We start from the raw sequence: 22,688 nt of genomic DNA, 5'->3' as shown, positions 1-22,688 counted from the left end.
CTGTGTCTGATGACTTCATCCATGCAATGGCTTTTTATAAAAGAGCAGTAACCTGTCCCTCGATGGTGCATCTTATTAAATAACTGGCTGTACATCTACACATTTGTGCCAATGATAAATAACTTGACACCTGTTTCTCTGAAAGAGCAACTGTTCCTCCCAGTGCTACACAGTGATATGGTGGTCAGTGGAAGTCCTGGCATGGCTACAGAAGAAGGAACAAGTGGTAGCATGTTCCATTAGAGGCCCTTCAGTTTTGAAGCTCCCTCTGAACAAACCAAAACCGAAATAGTTTATCATCTCCAAAGGTTGCTGAGAGATAGTGGGACGGTAGTGTTAGAAGATAATAAGGATCAAAAATACGTTTTAGCTGCTGGGTTATGATTTATGTTAATTACCATGGAGAAGGGGTCCCTGGAATTGTCTGTGTACATGTATTTTTAAAATGCGCCAAAGGAGTGCTTTGATCAAAGGTTGGCTGCTCCTTCATAAAGAATGTGTGTATAAACTGAAATAAACTAATTAAAATAAATTCTGTGAAGGAACAGTGATTTGTGATTCTGATTTAACTGCCATTATAGGCAATGAGAAGTGCAGTGACAGTGAGAGGTTTAATAAATTAATTAATATTTTAAAAACCAGATATAAAGATGCAGAAATTTAATAATTATGTATATAAGCATTAATATTATTTATGCTTAATATAAGGATAAATATTAATACTTAAATATAAGCATTAATATTACTTAAGTTATTGGCAACAATTTCCAAGACAATTATACTGCATTTTTACTTTCCTTGTGTCCATAATGCAAAAGTATAATCTAACCAAAGTCGTTAGTCGGTTATCGTCAGAACTATTTGGTTGGAAAAACGCTGATTTGTCAAAGCCAAAATGAGTCACATACTAGTTCTGATGAAACTTTCATCAGAAAAGTTTTCTTGGTTCCAAGACTGAATTTCTGATCAAAACCAGAGCACCAGAGACAGAAAAGAAGACAAAGGAATGACAAATAGTCTGGCCATTAGGACATCTGGATGAGTTCCTTGAGACTTTTGCCCTGTAGGGATTTTGTATTTTAGTCACATTGACGCAGAATAAGGACTTGGCCTCTCACACCCCTGGTCAGCGTTCTAATCACTAGGCAAGAGAGAATTTCAGAATACATGTCTTTTAATTTCTCACATTTGGAGCTCTTCCCCCATGTGTTATCAATTATTCATTGACCCAGAGAGAGAGGAACTCTAAAGACCAGTTGATACACCACTGTCTGGGATTTGGGATAAGAACAGTGTAGGGATATGAACCTCACATTGCAATCACAGCTGAATTGGGCTGGTTTCTCTCTCTCTCTTTTTTTTTTTTTTTTGGTGTGAAAACTTTGAAAGATATCAGTTTTGTTTTAATATGGAACAGAACAGTTCTAAATCCCAAGAAGCTCACAGGACAGGTTGTACAGCTCTAATTTCAACCAAGCTTCAGCTATAATATGTGCTGGGATTCTGTCAAGCAGATTTTCTTCTAAGGGTGATGTAAATTGCCACTCAAAAGCATTTTCAAAAAGGAGCGCATAGTCTCCCCTCCAGCTATGCATGTCAGAAGAGTCACTTGGCAAAATTCAGAGCTGTGGCACAGCACTGAAGGCACTGTCCAAGAAAACGGCAGCTTTGACTGTAAACTATTGGTAAGTCAATACCTGCTGATGGACTGCTTTGAAACTTAGAGGATGCTAGTCACTACCCATTCTGCCCCAAAACGCCCCTATCACTGTGCTCCTGCTTTGCAACACAGGAGGAACTCTACCCTTTGCCAGGCCAGCTATCACCCACTTGGGAAGCAGAATCTAATAATACTTACGGTATTTTCTTGTTTTTCCTATAGACATTTTCCTGAGTAGTGGCATGAAAATTCTGTATATAGTTTGGAAACAATGCTTTCCATACCATGACATGAGAAATACTAGTCAATCATAATCAACATTTATTATGAATTACTATATTAGCAGTCACTTGTTTGTTTTTTTCCCAAGTTTATTGTAGGAAACCTTTTGCCTGCAGCTAGGCATATCTTGCAAGTATAAACTTCATAATAGTGATGCAATCGCTTGATGATACATTGGAGAAAATGTGATGTTTGATTTATTCATGGATGACTTTGGTTAGAAGTTATTTAATTTACTTCTGATTTCCTCTTAACCTAAGATTTATGAGATATTTTTATACCAGAGGAAAAATGCCACACATTGCATTCATTAGGGGTTGAAATATAAAATGAAAATATGTTATAGTCATTTTGATTTTTGTTACTATTTTGCATTAACATCTTACTAATTTCATCAGGGTTCATGCTTTTTGTTCAGCTACAACTCCTGCTGGAGCAAGGAAATAGTATCAAGAGCCCCATCCTGGTTCTTTTAACTTTGTTAGGAGTAAGAGCAGCACCAAGGGTCTTACCAGAGTTCTTTATTATAATTTTATATAGATTTCATATACAGAATTTCTTTAATCTGATTTACAATATTTTGAAATTATGCCTTACAAAGAAAACTGGAACACTTCTTCAGCTTCCAGTATATCATGGAGTTAGATGGATAAGAACTCTCATAGTATACTATATACTCTGAAGTCAAAATTCTGTACTCATTTTGAGAGAGTTTTTACCGTGAAAAAGACCAAATTTAATGAAGCCTTTGTAGTAGTAAATGTAAAAAGGGGTTTTGCATTATTTTGTGGCTCCAACAGTGTCCTTGGCTAAGTCCCAAATTAAAAAAAACTCCTTTGCATTTTATGTAAAGCATTTCCAGAGATTGGGGTGGCCAACCTGCGGCTCTAGAGCCACATGCGCTCTTCAGAAGTTAATATGCATCTCCTTGAATCTTTGCACAAGCACAAGGTGACCAGCTTCCAAATGGACCAAATGGAAGCTGATCACTGTGTTGTGCTTAAAATGTGTTTGTGCTTAAAATTCAGAGGTACTTGAGTGCTTGGCTGAAGGGGTTTATTATTCAGGGCCTAAATGAGCTGCCAAATTTACTCAAAAAGATATTAACTTTAATGTGGCTTCCAATGCAGACATAAATAATCAAATTTCAAGTTTCATCACAATCACTTGTTAATTGAAATTAATACTTCAGTTTTCATTTTGTTTTCTTTCAACAGACTTCATTGACTCAAGAGCATTTTTGTGAAGACAAGTTTTCTTTCCAGTTGAGCTGCACAGTTCACAAATTAGGATCAGAAAATAGCATGCATCCTCATGTTAATAATGAGGCTCCTGGTATGATGAAGCAGTTATCAAGTAAATAAAGATATCAAGAACATTCTCAATTCTGTGTGTTGAACTACTGTATTACTAAACCTTCAACAATTTCCCTCCAAGCTGAAGGCTTCAGTCTATGGAAGTTTTATTCCATTTGGATTAAAACTAAAGGAGTTATTGGCTTGATGAACTCAAAGAGGAACAGCAGCAGGTGGTAAACATTTTAATTTCTACCAAATTTATTCTCAGTTATATTTGGTATGTTGAGCAAAAGAAATATGTAGGCAGATTATTAGTAAAATATGTCGGACTCAAACTTCCACGGACTAAAATGCAAAAATCTGCTGCTGGGTTAATGGAAGTGAAGCACACGAGGGACACGCACAACATTTCCTACACTGGTATTTGAGGACAATCAACAAGACATGCAACTTGAGTGGGGATGCACCTATCTGAAACAGCAATAAAAATATGCAGCTGAATCCAAAAAAATATTTATCCTGTTCAGTAAAGCAAACACATTTTAGTGAAGGATGCAGCTTGATAAGGGGGAGAAAAACCCCATAACGTATATCTCCTACCAGGACAGCTGAGGCCCATGAACAGCCTCTTGGCTTTCAATATCTATATTTTAAATTTTGGCAGTAGGATGTTCCCGGCTGAAGATTCCTGCCTTTGGAAGCCTGGCTGTCAAACAAGTCCAAGTCTGACAAGTTAAGATCATGCTTGCAGGCGTTTCCATTTAATCAGGATTTGACTGAACATTGGCTTTGTTTCTATTCTGCTGTTTGTTTTCAGTTTGTTGAATGATTAGATCAGGATGCCTTTTGTGAAGGGCAGAGCTGTAAAAAGCTCTGCATGCTTTTAATAGTCCCTGTATGGTGCTCTACAGTGGGGTCTAGTTGGCGGAGAGGCGGCTTCTGCTTTTGTGGAACATCCGTGTTTCCACTGTGATCAATGGAATTGCTCAGGTTTTTTTTTTTAAAGGGTGGGGCTGCAATCACAGAGTATTTTCTGTGAGATATTGTTGGCTCTCTACAAGAGTCTAGATATGTTAACCTGCAGCCAAGAAGCATGTCTTTTTCTCAGACCTTTAGTGAGGGCTGAGGTGAAGTGAATGATATGGAACTGTTACATATGACTGGGCATTAATTGTTATTTACTGTTGCTACTTCAGGAATTTGATTGTTGCTGGATTGATCTGGTCAGTCTATTCACTGTATACTTTCTCTCTATACTAGCAAATATATTAAATTTTATAAAATTCCCTGGAGCCTTCAAGATGGACCCCCTATCAAAATTTAAATAAACAACCTGGTATGTCTGCATCATCCCTGTCTGGCCAGCAAACACACTCCCTGCTACCTACACCCAATACAGCAGGTAGATTCAGATGTCTCAGTATGACCAGGACCCTGTAGAGGACTCTGCATGGTTATGGTTGTATGTTCTGCCAGGATGGCTTGAATACATGAGAAGTACATGAGTACAGGCCACGTTAAAGTCTCTTTCTTTTTGAACTCCCACAAGAGTTGTAGCCAGCTAGATCCTGCTGCTGCCTTTAATAGTTTTGGAGGAAATGAACACCAGTCCCTCACACTGCTTGTCCTGGCCTCCTAGGAGATTTCAGGTATGGGAGAAGACACTTCAGTCTTTTCCATAATTGAGTGAAACCCCACCTCCCTGAAGGAGGTAGGCCCATGGATCTCTACAAGGATGGATGACCAGAGCCAGAATCATCAGGTCTACCACTGTTACACATGTAAGACTGGATCTACAATTAATAAAGAAAAACAGAGTTCTTGCTCAGTACTCTAACTGTGGAGCAGCCTGTAGGTATGCTACCTCAGAAGAAAATAAGAGAGGAACTGCAATTCAGTCTGATGAATCTTTTCCTGCTTATTCCAGAGGGAAGAGCAGGGCAATACACAACAGCCCTTCACTGGGTGTAGCAGATTCTCCAACCCACCTGCAAGTTCACCTTTTCTGACATGCTTACTAGGCCTCCATTCCTTCCTGCTTGTGAGCCCTTCCTGCTTACCCACTCCCTCAGGGGTTTTCTCCTTGCACAGCCCTGCCAACCACAAATATTAGGAAAACATGCTGCAGCCCCACAAAATCATGACGCTGACTCTAATTTAATGTTAAAAAACTAACAAATGTTGGGGTCTTTTTCTTTAGCAGTCAGGGTAGATGTGTACCTTTATAGACTAAATAAGATATGTGTGTGTGTGTGTGTGTACACACACACACACACACACACACACAGAGCACAAGCTTTCATGAACCTAAATTCACTTAATCCAGTGCTGTGAAAGAACAGCATAGAGCAGAGTATAAAGTGGAGTGAGCAATGAAAATACAACAGGTAGGAAAGCAGGAGGGAGAGGGAGGAGGAAGAGCTGAGTGCTGTGAGAGGCATACAGGCAAAGAACCCATAGGACAGTGCTTCCCAAACTGCTCCTCAGCATGACCCCAATTATAGCCCCATTTCCTCAGCATGGCCCCTCACTTCCAACCCACAGCCCTCCACTCCCACAACCCCATCCACTGATGTTGTGACCCCATTTGGGATTGCAACCCGCAGTTTAGGAACCGCTGCCATAGGAATAGAGCAGTCACAAAAGTTAATCAAGATAATGGGATATGAATCGATAGTCCCTGTTTAAACCATTCTTAACACACTGTTTGAAGACTATTTCTTGTTCTGCAATTTCCTGTTCAAACTGGATTTTAAAAACTAAATAAACTCTTAAAGAAGCTACCTTTGGAAATACAGGAAAAGATTACTGCTTCTGCCTCCTGGGAACCAAAGCCAGGCAACTTTTTATCACCTAAAACCTACAAACCTGGCAACCCATGATGTCTCAATATTTCTGACATTGGTACCATCACAAAGGGAATTTCTGGCTATGCTGACTCTATCCTACTCCTATATGCCACTGGAGATGCCAGTTATTTGAAAGACGCCATCAATTTCTGAAAGAAACTAGGCTCCATTGACAAGCTTCCAGCGGTGCCATATTAGCTACAATGGATGTTATGTCTCTGTACACTAACTCCCCCAAAGAGGATGGATTACAAGCCATAAATAACAAAAACCCTGATGAGAAAATTGCTTATGTTTCCTTTACACTCTCTTGCTTTGTCTGTACACATGCCTATTTCAGGTTCGGGGATTCCGTGTACCTACAAACAAATGGTACTGCCATGGGCACACATATGGCCCCCAATGTGCCAAAATATTTATGACAGACCTTGAAGTTCATTTCCTCTGCAGATACCCTCTCTTCCCGCTCTCAGGTACATTAATGGCATCTTCATAATATGTACACATGAGAAGGAAACTTTGGAGAATTTCACCAAGACTTTAACAATTTCCACCCCTCCACCAAACTAACTCTGGAATACTCTGCAGTAGATTCATTTCCTAAAACTATAGTGAAGGTTTGCAATGGCCACATTGTCACTACCACTTTATCAGAAACCAAGTGACTGCCACAATGAACTTCCCTGCCATCAGCTTTTTCCCTAAGCCCACCACTAGATCTACTGTCTACAGCTAAAAGCTCTACATTATAAGCAGATCTGTTCCCACCAAACAGGATGAACACCATAAGGATCTGGAGCAGGGACTCCTACAATTACAATACAATCCCCAAACTGTAGCCACTCAGATCAGCAAAGCCAGACTCAGACATCACCAGAACCCTGGGACAAGAACAACAGAATCCCTCTGGTTGTTACCTATAGCCCCCAGCTAGAACAGCTAAGACATATCATGAATAATCTCCAGCCCTTCTTGGAAAAGGATGACCAAGGTAGCCACTGGGCACAAACTTGTCCCCATCAGTACAGGTCACATCATCTCTGGACCAAATAACAAGGACCACAAAATCCAAGGTTCATTCACCTGCAGTTCTATGAAAGTCATATATGTCATTACCTGCTTACAATTTCTGTCTGTTGTCTACATCAGATAGACAGGGCGATCTATCTCTGTGTATAAGACTGAATGAACACCAATCAGACATCAGCTGCAAAAGGACATAAAAGCCTGTTGTGGCAGAACACTTCAACCTCTCATGACACTTCCCTCACCTCAGGCTTGCTGTTCTCAGGAAGAAAAAAATTAAAATCAGTTTGAATGTGAAATCATGGAAGATATCATCCACAAAATGAACTGTGTTAAGGTTCATAGATTGGAGAGTCAGAAGGGACCACAATGGATCCTCATGTATGATCTCCTGCCCCTGTCAAGAAAAAGGACTGAGGTCAGTTGACCGCAGCCAGGTGACTATCAAGCCTCCTCTTGAAGACCTGAAAGTTAGGTGACAGTACCACCTCTCTTGGAAGCCCATTCCAGATTCTGGCCACCCTTACTGTAAAAAATTTCTTCCTAATGTCTAACCTAAATCTACTCTCCACTAGTTTGTACCCATTATTCCTAGTTACTCCCTGGGGCGCTCTGGTAAATAGCGCATCTCCAATTCCCTGTTGTCCTTCCTTGATAAACTTATAGGCTTAAGTATGGTTTAAAAGACTTGGGTTCATGAAAGCTTGTGCTCTCTCTCTATATATATCTTATTTAGTTAGTCTATAAAGGTACACATCTACTCTGCCTTCTGACCGACTAAAGACTACCATGGCTAACTACCTCAGACTTTCTTTGCTATTGTATTTCTCAGCCTCTAGTGGCCATTTTGGCACATTATCAATTTTTTCCCACAGCCAAGATGACTAGGAATTTCCTTTTCTTTTCTTTTTTTTTTAAATAAAAGCCAAGCTACTCATCTGGGGCTTTAACAAGAATATCCCAAAACTGTAAGATTCATGATAAAAACATGGTAATTGATAACAATTCTCTCTCTCTCCCTGCTCTTAGACCTGGAGCAGAGCCTGGAGGGAGGTGGTATTTCTCCTACTGTCCAACATAACTACTATTTCACTCTTAAATTTAAAAGATCTGTAACTTCAGGGCACATTAAACTAAATAAAAGACCAGCTCTAACTCTAACAACATGGGTGTGACATCTTAAGGCTGCAGTTTATTGAAAGGGTCAGTCTTTTCAGAAAGGGAGGTGCCCTTTCAATTCCTGTTTTTCTAAGATAACCACTATATGTGCTATCAGGAATTTACTATGTAACTACTGACTGACTGTAAATTAATATTTGCAGATCTGCAAAATCAGTAGAAATTAATTTAGAGCAATTATTTCTAGCAACTGGCAAGTGGCAGCAGAACTCCCTAGCAAAAAGCCAACTGGAAAGGTGAAAATAATTCATAGCACTTATGTGGACAGACTTCTGTACCATAAAGGAAACTGTTTTAGTGCATTTTACTAACTCTAGCCATAAGTAGTTGAATTAAGACATGCATGGTTAGGAAAACTATTACATTAGAAGCATTTGAGCTAAATATTATAATAATAATAATTTTTCACTAACCCAGCCTTTATTTTTAATACTGTCTTATAAAAAGTATGTGATATTTAATTGAAGTTCATTGAAGTTCAGATTAATCATTTTATTTTAATCTATTGAGACAGAAGCTCATGCTATTATATTATTTTAAAAAATTAAGCCTTAATATTTTTCCCACTGCATGCAGCTAAATTTCCATAATCAAACATACACACAGTATGTACACACACCTTAGCACAAAAAAAAAGGATCACTGATTATTTCATAAAGGCATCAGAAATACCCTGGCACACCAGACTTCTACATATGAAAGACAGATTTCACCACTTTTTTCTAAAGTGAACATGACTTTGTTTAAGAAGAAACACTGCATCTGTCCTTGGACAAGTTGTGCCTGTGTTTGTCCCAGAACAGAAGTATTGTGGGATCCTAGAAACTATGAATCAGTATTCACACACGTCACCTTTCTAATCAGGGTTTACTAAGCAGCTAAATTCACTGACACTTTTCTGCCACTGATTCAGTGATACAATCCCGGGATAACTGTTGAGATACATTTTCAATGTCCAAAGATAAACTGTTAGCTGTTATCCTACAAACATTTTTCAGTTTTATTCTGGATATCTGGACAACTGTACTTTGTCCCAGGTTAAAATAGTTTATTATGGGACAAATGCAACTTCTGTTTGTAGCCTTTGTGTCCTATCCATTAGCACAGATATTCAGCTGATAAACCGCATGGGAACAAATTAGCACCACTGCCCAGTATGTTACTTTGCAATAGTGAAAATATCTTGAAAAAAATCTAACTGGAAAAAGAAGGATTGAATCTAGGAATTTGCTATAAGGATTTTTAATTAATTCGTTTTAGCAAATGAGCCAAATGGATTGTTTCAGATTTACCCTAAGGAACCTGAGACCAAAAACTGGCCTATGGACTGGGATATGTGAACCAAAAAGAAGGTAAAGATCAATTTTTGCACTTAGTTTCATTCAGTAGAATCTGCCTGTGTGCAACTCAGGCCAATTTTGGCACAGCTGATCTGCTGGATTGGCATAGACAGATGTTGCCTGGGACTGTTGTCCTGAGCCTGATCCTGTGGGACAGCAGTTCCAGGTGCCTAACCCTGACTCAGGATGCATATCTGTAAACTTGAGGAACACCCTGACATAGGGTCCCTGCTCTGTACTTGCAGAGCGCACCTCAGGTTAGGGCCTGGCCGCATGAAACATGTGTCTTGGGAATCCCATGCAGGGCTATTCTTGGGCTCTTCGTCTGCAAGTGCAGAATGGGGACTCCACAGGGGGTTTCCCAACTCTGCAGATGTGTGCCCTGGGTTGGGGCCAGGCAGCGTGACATGTGCACCCAAGAGCACCCATAACCGTACACATGTCTACTGCAATAAAGCTGCAGAAAAGGTTAGTAGCAATTGTCATGTGGCCCTTTTTGGGTGCTTGCGATGCAACAAGGGCAAGGATAGCAGTATACTTGCATTTTCTCCTACATAAAATGGTATATGGCGGGACAAGGGCAACATCTGTTTGTAACCTAAATCATAAAGTTTACCTGACAGTTGCAACTTATTGATTCTCCCCTGATTTACAACCAGTACAATCCCACCGATGTTTTATGCATCTCCTGTCCTGAAGTTTTGTTTTTCACATTACTCTCAACAAGGCAATGTGTGAATACTGTGTGGATTTCTTCTCCTAATCATTTAAATGCAAAAGTAATGGTCTGATATACTCCAAGCAGTTTTCAGCAAGCTAAGTGATGATTTAAGATATTTAGCAGCCATTGAGTTCTCATGTGAAATGACTATTAGATTTGTTCCAAGGGAAAATAATTTCTGGATTTGCCATCCACATGAGATTCTTGCATCTGCAGATTATTTCACTACAGTGTCATGGCTTAGTTTCAACAGCAACCGTGGAAAGTCATTCGCAGGTGATCAAGCCACAGGCTCTGTCTAGCACACTGCAACTTCATTTAGGAATGATCTCACTGCAAAGTTCATTATGCCACCCCAGACTGCAAACCCTCTCCCCGAATTTGAAAGTTGGCTAGTCACAACTAGCCAGGCAGCTTCAAGCAAGAGCATTCCCTCATGACTGTAACTAAAAGCAGGTGAATCAGTATAGTGTGGACCCTAAGTTACTCTGTATGCTAGCAACATGCAAAAATTCAATGTGGAAATACTGAGGTCTTCCATAAGGGTAGAGGAACCTGACAAAGGCCAGAAAGAGCTGAGGCCAGCAGCAGTTGAGTGTCCAGAGCAGGTAAATGAAGAGCCACAGTGGTGCACAAAGGGCAGGAGTTGTAATAGAATCCTGTGGGCTGGCTGGACAGGTAGAGGAGAATGGATGGCTAGGTCCTGTGCGGCCAGGATGGAAAATATTACACATGCATGAATGGAGGAGGGAGCACATTTCCAGTGCAGTACATCAATACATCCATCAGATCATTTGGTTACATTCTAGACAAACATTCCAGGTGACATTAGGGCCAGAATTTCATCCCTTGTACTTCTGGGTGCCGATTAGAACCAGTTGTTGGACCTGCATGAGGTTTACTGCAATCACTTTGGTTCTTCCACCTTAAAAGGATGTACTAGAACTGGAGAGGAACAGCATTACCTTTCTTCCCTTCATTTCTAGAACTGCACTTTTCAGAAGCTGGTATCTCTCAGAAACAATTGTTGCCGTGGCAGAAGTACTAACGTACTGGTGATGTGGTGGAATCTCAAATGGGATTTACTGTAATAGTTTTTAAATACATGTACTTCTTAAAACTTGTGCTGGAGTTTGATGCGCTATATATAAGAACAAGTTGTTGATAAGAGGATAAAATATGGCTTAAAGTCATAGTTTCATAGTTGTTAGGGTCTGGAGGGGACCTTACAGATAATTGGGTGCAGCACCCCTGCACTTGGGCAGGAAAGACTGCTGGGATCAGATGACCCCAGCAAAATGGATAAGGGCATCTCGCTGCAAACACACTCCTTTAAATTCCATAATAATACAGCTTTACTGTATGCATGGAATTTCACTTAACCCAAAAACCACAGAGCAACATATATTAAACCACAAAGTTATTTTCCAGCCTGACAGTCATCAATGGTGTATCTATTGCTTAGATGAAAACAATATTTAAGCTGGGTAGGAAATAAACATAAATGTTAATTATTTAACTCAAAATGAGAAACCAGATGACATTTGGAGCTGGTATTACTGTAAACAAGAAACCACTATGAGAGCTACTGAACCTATAGCTTGAAATGATGGCAGAAAGAGAAATCAGGAGGAGACCTACAGTTTAAAGGAGGACACGTGCAGCTCTCTAATAAAAAGTGAGTGAGATAGAGAGAGTATATGTGAAATAATTCTGTCTTAGACAATTCAAATTACCCTTTCTATTGGACATGCTTAGTGTGGTAGAAGAAATCTGATTTGGTTTTATTAGGTTATGTTGCACTAGTTTACCTCAGTCTATTTGTTTAAAACAATAAAAACTCATATATCTCAAATATGGGGATGAGCAACACAACATATAAATGACCTGTTGTGCCCAGCTTTTCCCTCCGTGTTCAAACGTAGTGCTCTTCTCATGCATAGTCATATGACATCAGGGCTCTCTCTTCAAACATTTATGCACATGCTTAACTTTACGCACTGATTTATTTCACTGAATGTAACTGGAATATCCACAGTGTTCAAAATCAAACAAACTTGAAGTCGCCTCAGGATCAGAACTTAGTTAGTTTCTCAACTCTAAAGCAATGCTTCTCTAAGGTCCAACTTCTTATTCAAAAGCGTTCTTTGTTTTGGAACAATTCTTTTTCAAAAGCAACAGATGCATACTTTTTTACATTACTGTTGAAAATCAGAAACTGAACTCATGGAAATTTGTTTTAAGAACAATTATAATGTGGTTCAATGCAGCTGGGAACAGAAGTACAAAAGCCTCTTTTTCATAAACATGGGCTTTTACAGAACATTGTCAATGGCATGTGGGCATTTTGCCCCACGTGTGATTCTTTAGTGGTTTCAAATCTCAGGGATTGATGCTGTCCTCACAATGCATCTATGCAATGTTCTCCTTAACCTTGTCAAGTACAAAAACATATTTATGCACAGGCACATGATTTGTCAAATTATTTTGAGATCCTTTAGCAGAGGATTACTGTATAAAAGATGTCAAACTGTAAAATAATGCTACATAACGCTATAAATAAAAAGCAGAGAATGCTAGATTTAGCATTGAAACAGCTTCCTAATGCTCCACTTTGGATGCCTCACCTGTGGACTGAAATTACAGTTCATAGGAGAAGTAGATGTCTTGACTTCAACCCTTATATATGTTCACTCCCTCCCCTCCAACACACATACACACATGCACACACACACTATAGAGGAAGGGTTCCTGTTACATCCTGTGTATTCTATATACCGCTTGAAACCAAGTTTGTTGACTCAGTCTCAGTATCCAGCCTACAGCTTTTGCCACAAAACTACAGTATGCTCCCTTAGCTACATGCATTTTGTCTGACTCAATGTCCAGTTCAATCAGTAAGAATCCCTCTATTAACTTCCCTGGGAAATAGATCAGCCCCCCTATCAGTTTATGGAAAAGTTTGCACCAAATCTGCTATGTATTTGGCAGAATACAATTTGTAAAGGCCTATAACTTGCTTAAATCAGAATCAATTTTCACTGAAACATTTAAAGATATTCCTCTTCTGTTTTCAACCTCTGGCTCTTTCATGCTGTTCAAAAAATGGTAGTCTGATTTTTTTATAATATGGACATATAATTTTTCTCCTTCTACTCATGCTCTAAGCCTGTTTTTGCAGAAGCATTAAATAATCACTAGGAATCAAGCCTCAAAAATGTCAATCCAAAAGATAAAAGCATGAGAAGTTTATGAGTGACTGAAAATGGAAACCATTAAGTAACATTGATTACAGCTGCCACTCCTGCACAATTGGCTAGTGCCAGGATTCATCCATAAATACCAGTCTTCATTTGTTCTCCTGTAGCATATTAACTGTGGCTACTGATATCAATTATAATTTTCTTAAGATACTTGTTAAAAATTTGCTGTACTCCGAAATTTAGCATTTCAAGAGCCACACTACAAATGCCCATTAGCAAAATTACTTTTTTTTGATATGGAGGTCAGTAACTGATGGGTGGAGTACTTTTTTTAAATACTGACTTCACATGTCTGCACCTGATGATCTAAAAACATGTATTTGAGAGATTTTTGGTTTTCGGCAGTAAAAATAAAACTTAATGCTTAGCTTAAACATTAAACATGTTTTCCAGTTGAAAGGACTGAGCTAGCTAGATAAAAGAATAAAAGTTGTCACCTTTGCTAAGCATATTTCAGAGTAAATTTATATCCATTATCACAAGAAAATGAATTTGGTATTAGAACATATGTAAAGGTGCTGTGCAAATATTGTCTTCTGATTTTGGTCCAAAGCCAAATATACTTTGACCTGATAAACCTTTGAGACAAATTTAAAATCCGGGCCCCAGACAGGTCCAAAGATTGCTGAAATCAGTGGAAAGACTTCAACAGACTTTGGATCCGGCTCTAAGTAGTTAATTGCGCTAACTTAGGTGACCAGTCACAAGGGCTGAATTTGGACCACTAGCTTTGACAGATGTAAAGCAGTTCATTTTAAGTACAATGTCTTTAATATCTTCCATGCATTTTTATTCTATTCTTCTGCTCCTGGTAATTTGCACAATATTTCTATTAGCTCTAGTAAAAAGACTCAGCAACACTGAGAAAAAAATAAATGAACAACATATATGTAAATATCTGTACTTACAGGTGTCTGGCTTCAGTTGACTGTTGGTGATCCCGAAGTACTGAGGATTTTCAATGACAGGAATCTTTGTCATTCCGATGATGACAGCATCTGGGCCGCCTTCAGAAGATGATGGAGTGTTACTCCCATTTGAAATATGATGGAGGGGACTTGCTGAATCATCATCATTGCTGATAACTGAAGAAGGACCTAGAGTTAGAAACAAAGACTCCCCTGTAACTCAGGAAAAAATTCCCCTCCCTCAGCCATCTCCTTCAGCACTGACAGGTGTGGCTGCATGTGCCAATAATTCTCTACTTTACTAACTAGATATATGTGGGAAAGAGGTATGAGATATACTGATGGAGAGTGAGACATTATAGCTTTGAGATATAAGTAACTGGAGTGGCTGACTGCATGGTTTGGATATGTTGATGTGTTTAGGTACAGTACAGCATGTTTATGGGAGAAACATCTAAATGTAGTTTCTTATTAAACATCTCACTTCTCCACTGTTTCCAGAAGTAAGTTATAGCTGTCTTCATTACTTGTTTGAAATAAACCCTGCTCAGAACATACACCAATAAGGACTTCTCAAGCAAAGCAGAGGTTTCTTTTGAAATAGCCTTACAGTGAGACAGATTCATGTGTGACATGCATTCATACTGACAAAGAAAAATTGCCTAAACTCTGACAGGTTAAAAGGCTTTAAGCAAAATTCAGGGCCTGTGGAACCATGGCATGTGTTGGGTGGATACACAAGGGCTAGAGACAGAAATTATGCATAAACCAGTACAAGTGATCAGAAATGGTTTCAAATCTGTAACACAACAGAAGTTCAGTGCACATAAACCACTTTCAGAATGCCTGAAACTGATTTAAGATAAACCTGGATGGACGTAGTATTAAACTTAACTGATTTAGTTTAAATTGGTTTATTGAACTTCTGTCCCAGATCCCCTCCAGATTCAACGTAACTCTCAGTCCCACAGCATTCCATGATGCTTTGCACCTCCTGCACAACTCCCACCTCCCTTACAGGGTAGGCAGGCTAGCCTTGGCCCAAGCTATCTGGCTTCAGCCGAAAAGGGAGGCATGCTCTTGCACCCCCAGCTTCTGGCCTGGACCACTCCAACATGTGGCTGTATTTCCAGAATCAAAAGTGAACATCTGTTCGCTTGCTTATTGGTTCAATTTATGCAGCTTAGACTAACCTGCAAAGATTGAACTGGTTCAGCCTTTGGCTTTTTGACTGTATGTACTTAGACAAGGAGGGCAGAGTGGGCAGGAATCTTCTTTCCTTATAATTAAAAGAAGTACTTGCCATAATAATGAGTGCTTTAAAAACTGGTAAAATAAACTTATGACCGATAATGCCCTTGTCATATGAAGCAAAGGGGCCTCTGATAACATCCCACAGCACATCCAAGGTCAGCCCGAGTATCCAAATAACTCTTTAGTTCTGTTAGTTTGTTGGTTAATTGCTCTCTCCCTTTAGTTAATCCTGTATATTCCACACTTTACACTATGACCACAGAAAGAAAATCACTGTTAAATAAAGGCAGCATTATCCCTAAGCCATCCTCTGTATAGCCTGCTACAACCTCAAACTAAAAATTATCATCAACATCATACCAGCTCCCAGGAGTCCACAGCCCCACAACACTGAGTGAAGCAAAAACACAGAACAAAAAGGCAGTTCTTGCCCAAAAGAGCTTACAGTTTCAGTCTAAGACAAGAAACAACAGAGGCAGAAAGATAAGAAAGCATAACAATAGGACAATCATCACGATAGCCAGATAGTCATAGCACATTAAGGCTAGGGACAGAAGTTACACATAAACCAGTAAGTGATCAGAAACTGGTTTAAACCTGTAACCGAACAGAAGCTAAGTGCACAAAAAACAGTTTCAAAATGGCTGAAACTGGTTTAAGATAAACCTGCTTGAATGTAGTATCAGACTTAAATGATTTGGATCAAACCAGTTTATGAAACTTCTGTCCCAGACCCCTTCCTGGTTTAACTTAAATCACAGTCCCCCAGTATGCTTTCCAGACCAGCACTCCTGGGTCTGCTGCTGAGCACACTGGGGAGCCCCCTGCACTTCTGTGGGACACTCCATGCACCCCAGCATCACAGCTTTCACAAGTCCCTGCTACCTAGAGGTATGTAGAAAAAACTTTTAAAGCTGTGTCTATGTCCAAATTTCCAAATCTCTCCAAATTGATTCGGAGGGTTCCAATTTGATTTGGAGAGATTAAAGGGTCCTCTGATTTGCTTCGGATTCAGAGATTCAGCCACTGAATCACGCCGAATCTCCACCAAATCAAATCAGAGACCAAAATGTCACACAGCCCTAGTAGCTGGTTTTGTGTATGAGACTGGGATAAAGTGTAGAGGAAAAAAGAAAAGGGACCAAGAACATGACCTTGAGACATCCCACAGAAAGCTAAAGGTTTAAGGAAGATCTACCAAAGGACATACTGGCTGATCATTTAAAGATGTAAATAAAGAACCAGGAGAGGATAAGGTCATGGATGCCAGGTGAGGACAAGGTTTCAAGAGGAAAAACAGTTTCTCACACAGTTCTCCTCTCTAGGCAAGAAAGAGCATTTATCATTACATGGGATACTTCATAGGAATTTTACTTTTAAATAATCCAACGTGAATATTACAACCATAGCCTAAAAGGGTCAGTTGTAGGAACATCCCTGTCCTAATTTCTTCCCAATTTAAACCATGGTTCTGGTTTAACTATCCATAAGGGAAATGTTTTCATTGTTTGAAAAAGTGCTTTTTCCCTTTCTGCCTGAAACATGAGAGGTAATTTTTCAAATGCCTTGCACTTTGCTGGAAAGGTACTGTTGACAAATTTAAGCAATGCATAGATCTTCGCAATTTATCAAGTGAAATATTAATGCATATGTTATTTTTGTCATTACTGATCACTCAGGTCCTTAGAAGATATATTTTACTTGCAAAGCTTCAAGAATTGAGGGCAGGATTTTTGGAGAAGTTATGGTGCAACTTTTTATATCATGAAATATAGAGCACAACAAACCGTGGAAGAGGATTTCTTAAGCTGGCACAATGGATATACATCTAAAGTTGCTGCACTGTTGGATGGCATTTTACAGAATACCACGTGAAAAGGATGAGAATAACAAGAAAAAAAAACCTTTAATTTTTTTCTAGAGAAAACACTCCTTAGACTTGTACCTTGGAACCTACTAAATCTCAATGGTACCACTAGATTGACAAAACAATATATATTTTGTTTGGCATGCTATCCTCTTTATTTTAATGCATCAGTGTACAAAGGGCCAAAATCCATTTTACTGCAACCTTTTATTAAGTTTTCTTCGTTGTAGAGACACTTCTACCTCCACTGGAACCTCAGCATTCTCAGATTAATATGAAGAAGACTTCTTTGTCATTGCTTCACTCCCACCATATATGGAGGATTAGAAGGGAAAGGCATTACATTACCCACATTTATAGGATTGTAAAAAGGACAGCAAATACTGGCACATTCTGTTAACCTGCTCAGTTTTAAGCTAATATGGATTCTGGCATCCAGTTTTATATGGTACAATTTTGATTTTCTTTTCATCGTAACCCACCGCAAAGTAATATGAGTAAAAAGTTGTTGAAGGCTTCATGCATCCAGTTATATGAAATTACAACAACAAGTTAAAATGGCTTTCTGTGTGACACCAGTTAGATTCCAAGACTTACTTATTTTTCTGATGTAGTTGAAAGGGGTTCTTATCAGGACAAAGTGATTTCTGATGGTAGGAACCACTTCATTCCATGTAATCAAGAGCATTCAGCTCTGGGAGATTATTGTATGTCGTAGCACCTGAGAACACTACGTTTACTGTAAGGAACCAGCTAAAGCAATGACATTTAGAAATATCTTTTTAATACACAGAACCCAATAGATGGTGATTTTTGTGGGTCAGGAAACTGCTGAACTTACGCCAATTCAAAAATCCACTTTGACGGGGCCCTTTGATGAATGTGAGTAAACTGGAGTACAAACCATTTCACTGCCTGTGTATTTGACAGACTAACTGTTTGACATGAAGTTACATCCTATGTCCTTATCCTTACTGCACTGACTAAAGTCTATGCAATTTGAAAGTGGCTATTCTGTGCTGGCAAAAAACTGAAGTTGCCTTTTCATGAATCATTTACAAGAACCAAAGGCTAATTTCTCAAAGAGTGCCTACATATTGCTTCATCCTGATTAATTGGGGGCAGCTAATTACTTGTCAGAGGCAGAATGAGCTGGATATGCATTTGCCGACACCTACTAACTACTAATTTAGCTTTTTTCAAATCCAAGATTGGTTTTATGCCACAAGTTTGAAGATTTTAAATAAAATGTCTTCAATGGAAAAAATACTAATAATATTAAAATACATATTTAGAAATAATAAAGTCAGGTCTTTCTGGGGTGGAGCTTTTAAGGAAACAATAGTGTTTTTCACCATCCTCAACTGCCTAACATCTTCATTTGATTTCACTTTAAGAATGTACTTCTTATCTTGAGAAGATGGAAACTGGAGCCAAATAAGAAATAGTAGTCTGCCTTGGATAACAATTATGAGAAAATATATCTGAACTCCTGAGCCTCTCTCTCACCTGCTTGCAAAGAAACTGAGCCTCCTGTGCTGTCTTTGCACATGGAAGAAAATATCCCCCACACAGAATTATGTAACATGTTGGCTACATACATATCACCCCAAAGATTAAATGAAAAGGGAGAACTTGTAAAAATATTTTCTAAATTATAAAAGAAGAAAAAATAGAGACTGTGACAGAGCCTTGTGTTACTATGAAATGCAAGGGAAGACGGTACAGCACACTCCACAGTAGGACCAGTGACAACTATATTATCTCAATGTGGGTGGAGAGGAGATGAGGTATTGCTCACACCCACAGTATTTTCACTAGCACAACAGAGGAAGCTGCATCAGCTTGGGTAATGAGTGGCCAAAATGGACTGAATGCACTTGTTCCCATCTGATCTTGCAAGCTAAGCAGTCTGAGATTGGAACTGAATCCTGGGTAATGTGGACCCCCCTCTACATGTTACACTTAAGGCATGATTAATCAGTTAATCGTGCCTTAAGTTGTGACCCAGCTACACATTCAAGCAATTCATGGCATGATAAAACAAGCAATAAACTACAATGTTATTCCACAAAAAATGTAGAAAAACTTTGTAGTTTGCTTTAATAATGTCGTTAACTGAACACGTGGTCAAGTGCTCCCCTGACGCTGGGAGCCCCATCAACTGAGGGGCTCCCAGCCGCAGGGATGAACACAGACTGCCAGCCCCATAGCTGACAAGGCTCACTGTGGTGGCAGTGTTCCTGGCACTGCCCTGACTGCGAGCTTCAGCAGCTGCGGAGCTTGTAGCGAGAAGAACACAGCCCCACTGTAAGCCCCATTGGTTGCAGGGCTTGCAGTGGGGGCAGCATTGCCAGCTACGGGGTTTGCAGCAGCAGCAGCATTCTTCCCGCTGTCCCCACTGTGCACCTCACAAGGCATGCAGTGGGGGCAGCAATCTCCCAGATGTCCCCAATGTAAGCCCTGTCAGCTGTGGGGTTCACAGCCATGAGAGCTGGTGAAGGGGGATCCTGGGACCTCCCTGTGCCAACAATAAGGCACAATGCAATCTAATGCGAGATCCCACAATTGTGCCTCCTGCCACTCGTGTAATAGGATTGCACATTAGATCCCATTGCGCCTTTACCTGCATATGTAGAGGGGCCTTCGACAGCCCTCAGGGATACAGAGGAAGCATGCTCACTGCAAGTCCTGCCAGATTACTTGTAATCTGCAATTCCTTTAGCACCAATTTTTGATGGGCACAGAAGGAATAAAACCTGTGTGATTTGTCCAGACTTGTACAGAACACCCTGAAACACAATTTCTGTCTTAAGTTCTCCCTGGAGCAATGCATCTCTCCACTCTTCTGGTCACTAGCTAGTACCTTGAAGTGGCATTTAGGCCCACACAAAAGTTTTACTGATCTTGTAAAAAGGCTCAATATTACATTTTCCTTAAATTTGGGGAAAAATGCTCTTACTAGATTAAATCATTTAAGTACCTTGAACATTTCTGACCAGAATAGAGTTGCATGGTTTTTTTTTTCTCTGCTGCTACTTCAGCTATACTGCTAAATAGAGTTAATAGACTTTTCTATAGAAAGTCCACTGGGTTCTGTTCACACCATCATTTCTTCGTGTTGGTTTCTGGGTCTTTTCTTCCCCCACATGATTCCTGATTTCCTGTGGAACTTAGGATCTTTAGTTTTTACAACATGTCTAACTGTGGACTGCCACTGAAATAATGCACATCACCTTCCCAGGTTTCAAAACATGGAATGAGGCCCAAACCAAACAATGACCCGAGATTGACTTGGCTGAGCATGCTTAGACAAAAGCTGTGAAGCAATCGCACAAAGGGAGAGACTTACACAGGCCGAACCAGGGGAGAAGCTTGCAGAGGCTGAACCAGAAATCCACTGCAGCAAATGACTCTCAAAGGAAAGAACATATGGTTTTGGTTTACACCTGGCATGGCCTTGCTTACAGACAGCTTCAGGCACTGAATCAGATTGTCACAAACAGTCCCTTGGGTCCATGTGCTTCTCTCCACTGCATGTGGTTAAAAGACAAATGATGTACCTTATGTGTACTCACAGTCAACTGTGCGGCATGATTTGATGGGGATAACGTGTTTAAAACCTACTCCTTCTCCATGTCTCCCTTGAAACGGCATCAAAGAACCTCCTGTGAGCCATTTGAAGCTGTAGCCCTTTCACTAGTTCCTTACTACAAATGGAGGGTAAAGAATGCATCTTGACACCTTTAATACTGACTTTATGGTTCAGTTTGTCCTCTGACAAACAGGGCTAAATTCTCTGTTGGTATAAATGCTTTACAGCTCATGTACTTCAAAGGTGTTTGCCCAGTGACCCCCAGCAGAACATTTGGCTCAAGAACGTTATCAATTCCTGACTAAAAGACAACTGTTTTGTTCCTTCTGGAGCCAGATGTCAGAGCAGTCCATGAACACCTTTCCTCAGTGTGCACTCACTGCCCTCCACAGCTTCTTCAAACGTGGGTGAACCCAATCTCAGGAAGGCATGGGAGCCTTTCCCCTGGCTCCACTCTTCCTAGTCCCCAGGAGAAGTTAAGCCAGAGGAAAGTGTGCAAACGTTCAGTCTCATGGGAAAAACTCTTCCAGGAGCAATTTAACTCTGGTTTTTCCTGGGTTATTTTTCTCCTGAAGAGGCCATTTTTGCTCTAGGAGAAAGAGCCTGAACACCTGCAGACTTTTGTTTTCTACTAGAACAGTGATTCATGAGACCACCATTTTGATAGGTTTCCCTGATTCTCTACTTTCCTATTTTGCACCCTCCCCACTTCCCACAAACACACGTCTCTAATAACACCCTCTCCCTCTCATCAGATTTGATTTGATTTGATTTGAAATCATTTGATCAGACTGCAAATGATGAACAGCTCCGCAAAGAGTGCAATACTTATGAGTCATTTTTTCCAACAAATATCTTTGCACTTTCTCCTTCCTTTCATGACCATAAACTTTGGTAAAAACATGCTGTCACCCTTCTCTAAGCTGTCTTTAAAGCATACCTGTGTTATTCAGCCTATTATTAGAGGTGGTATATGTTGGCTGTTTGTTCAAAGTCATATTGTTACACCCAAGATGTATATTCCCCATAGAGGTATTATAGTTTCATAGTTTGTAAGGTCGGAAGGGACCTGAGCAGATCATTGAGTCCAACCCCCTGCCATGGCAGGAAAGAGTACAGGGGTCAAACAACCCCAGCAAGGTGTACATCTAGCCTCCTCTTAAAGACCCCCAGGGTAGGAGCCAGCACCACCGGAAGTTTCAGATCCTAGCTGCCCTGACAGTGAAGTAGCGCCTCCTGATATCTAGCCTAAATCTACCCTCTGCCAGCTTGTGACCATTATTCCTAGTCACTCTTGGTAGTGCATGGGGGAACAGGGACTACCACAATGCCTGCTGGTCCCCTCTGACTAGTTTGTAACAGGCCACTAGATTCCCCCTCAGCCTTCTCTTGTGGAGGCTGAACAGGTTCAGGTCCCATAGCCTCTCCTCGTAGGGCCTGCCCTGC

General features: G+C 40.0%; 1 protein-coding gene across 6 annotated transcripts in view; it reads right to left on the bottom strand.

Moving 5' to 3' along the window:
* NTRK2 (neurotrophic receptor tyrosine kinase 2) overlaps positions 1-22,688 on the bottom strand; it is a 318,801-nt gene that overhangs the window by 114,019 nt on the left and 182,094 nt on the right. For 5 of the 6 annotated variants that reach the window (XR_002104663.1, XM_019554967.1, XM_019554969.1 and 2 more), the window contains one exon: positions 14,527-14,715. Coding sequence is in view for 5 of the 6 variants with exons in the window: in XM_019554967.1 (XP_019410512.1) it covers positions 14,527-14,715 (189 nt within the window). In the remaining variant the exon portion in view is untranslated. The remainder of the gene's footprint in view (positions 1-14,526; positions 14,716-22,688) is intronic. The other variant, XM_019554968.1, reaches the window with a different exon arrangement.

The sequence above is a fragment of the Crocodylus porosus genome, unplaced genomic scaffold (assembly GCF_001723895.1).
Source record: "Crocodylus porosus isolate Cpor-Errol unplaced genomic scaffold, CroPor_comp1, whole genome shotgun sequence".
Classification (NCBI taxonomy): Eukaryota; Metazoa; Chordata; order Crocodylia; family Crocodylidae; genus Crocodylus; species Crocodylus porosus.
This window is presented reverse-complemented; position numbering and strand designations above follow the sequence as displayed.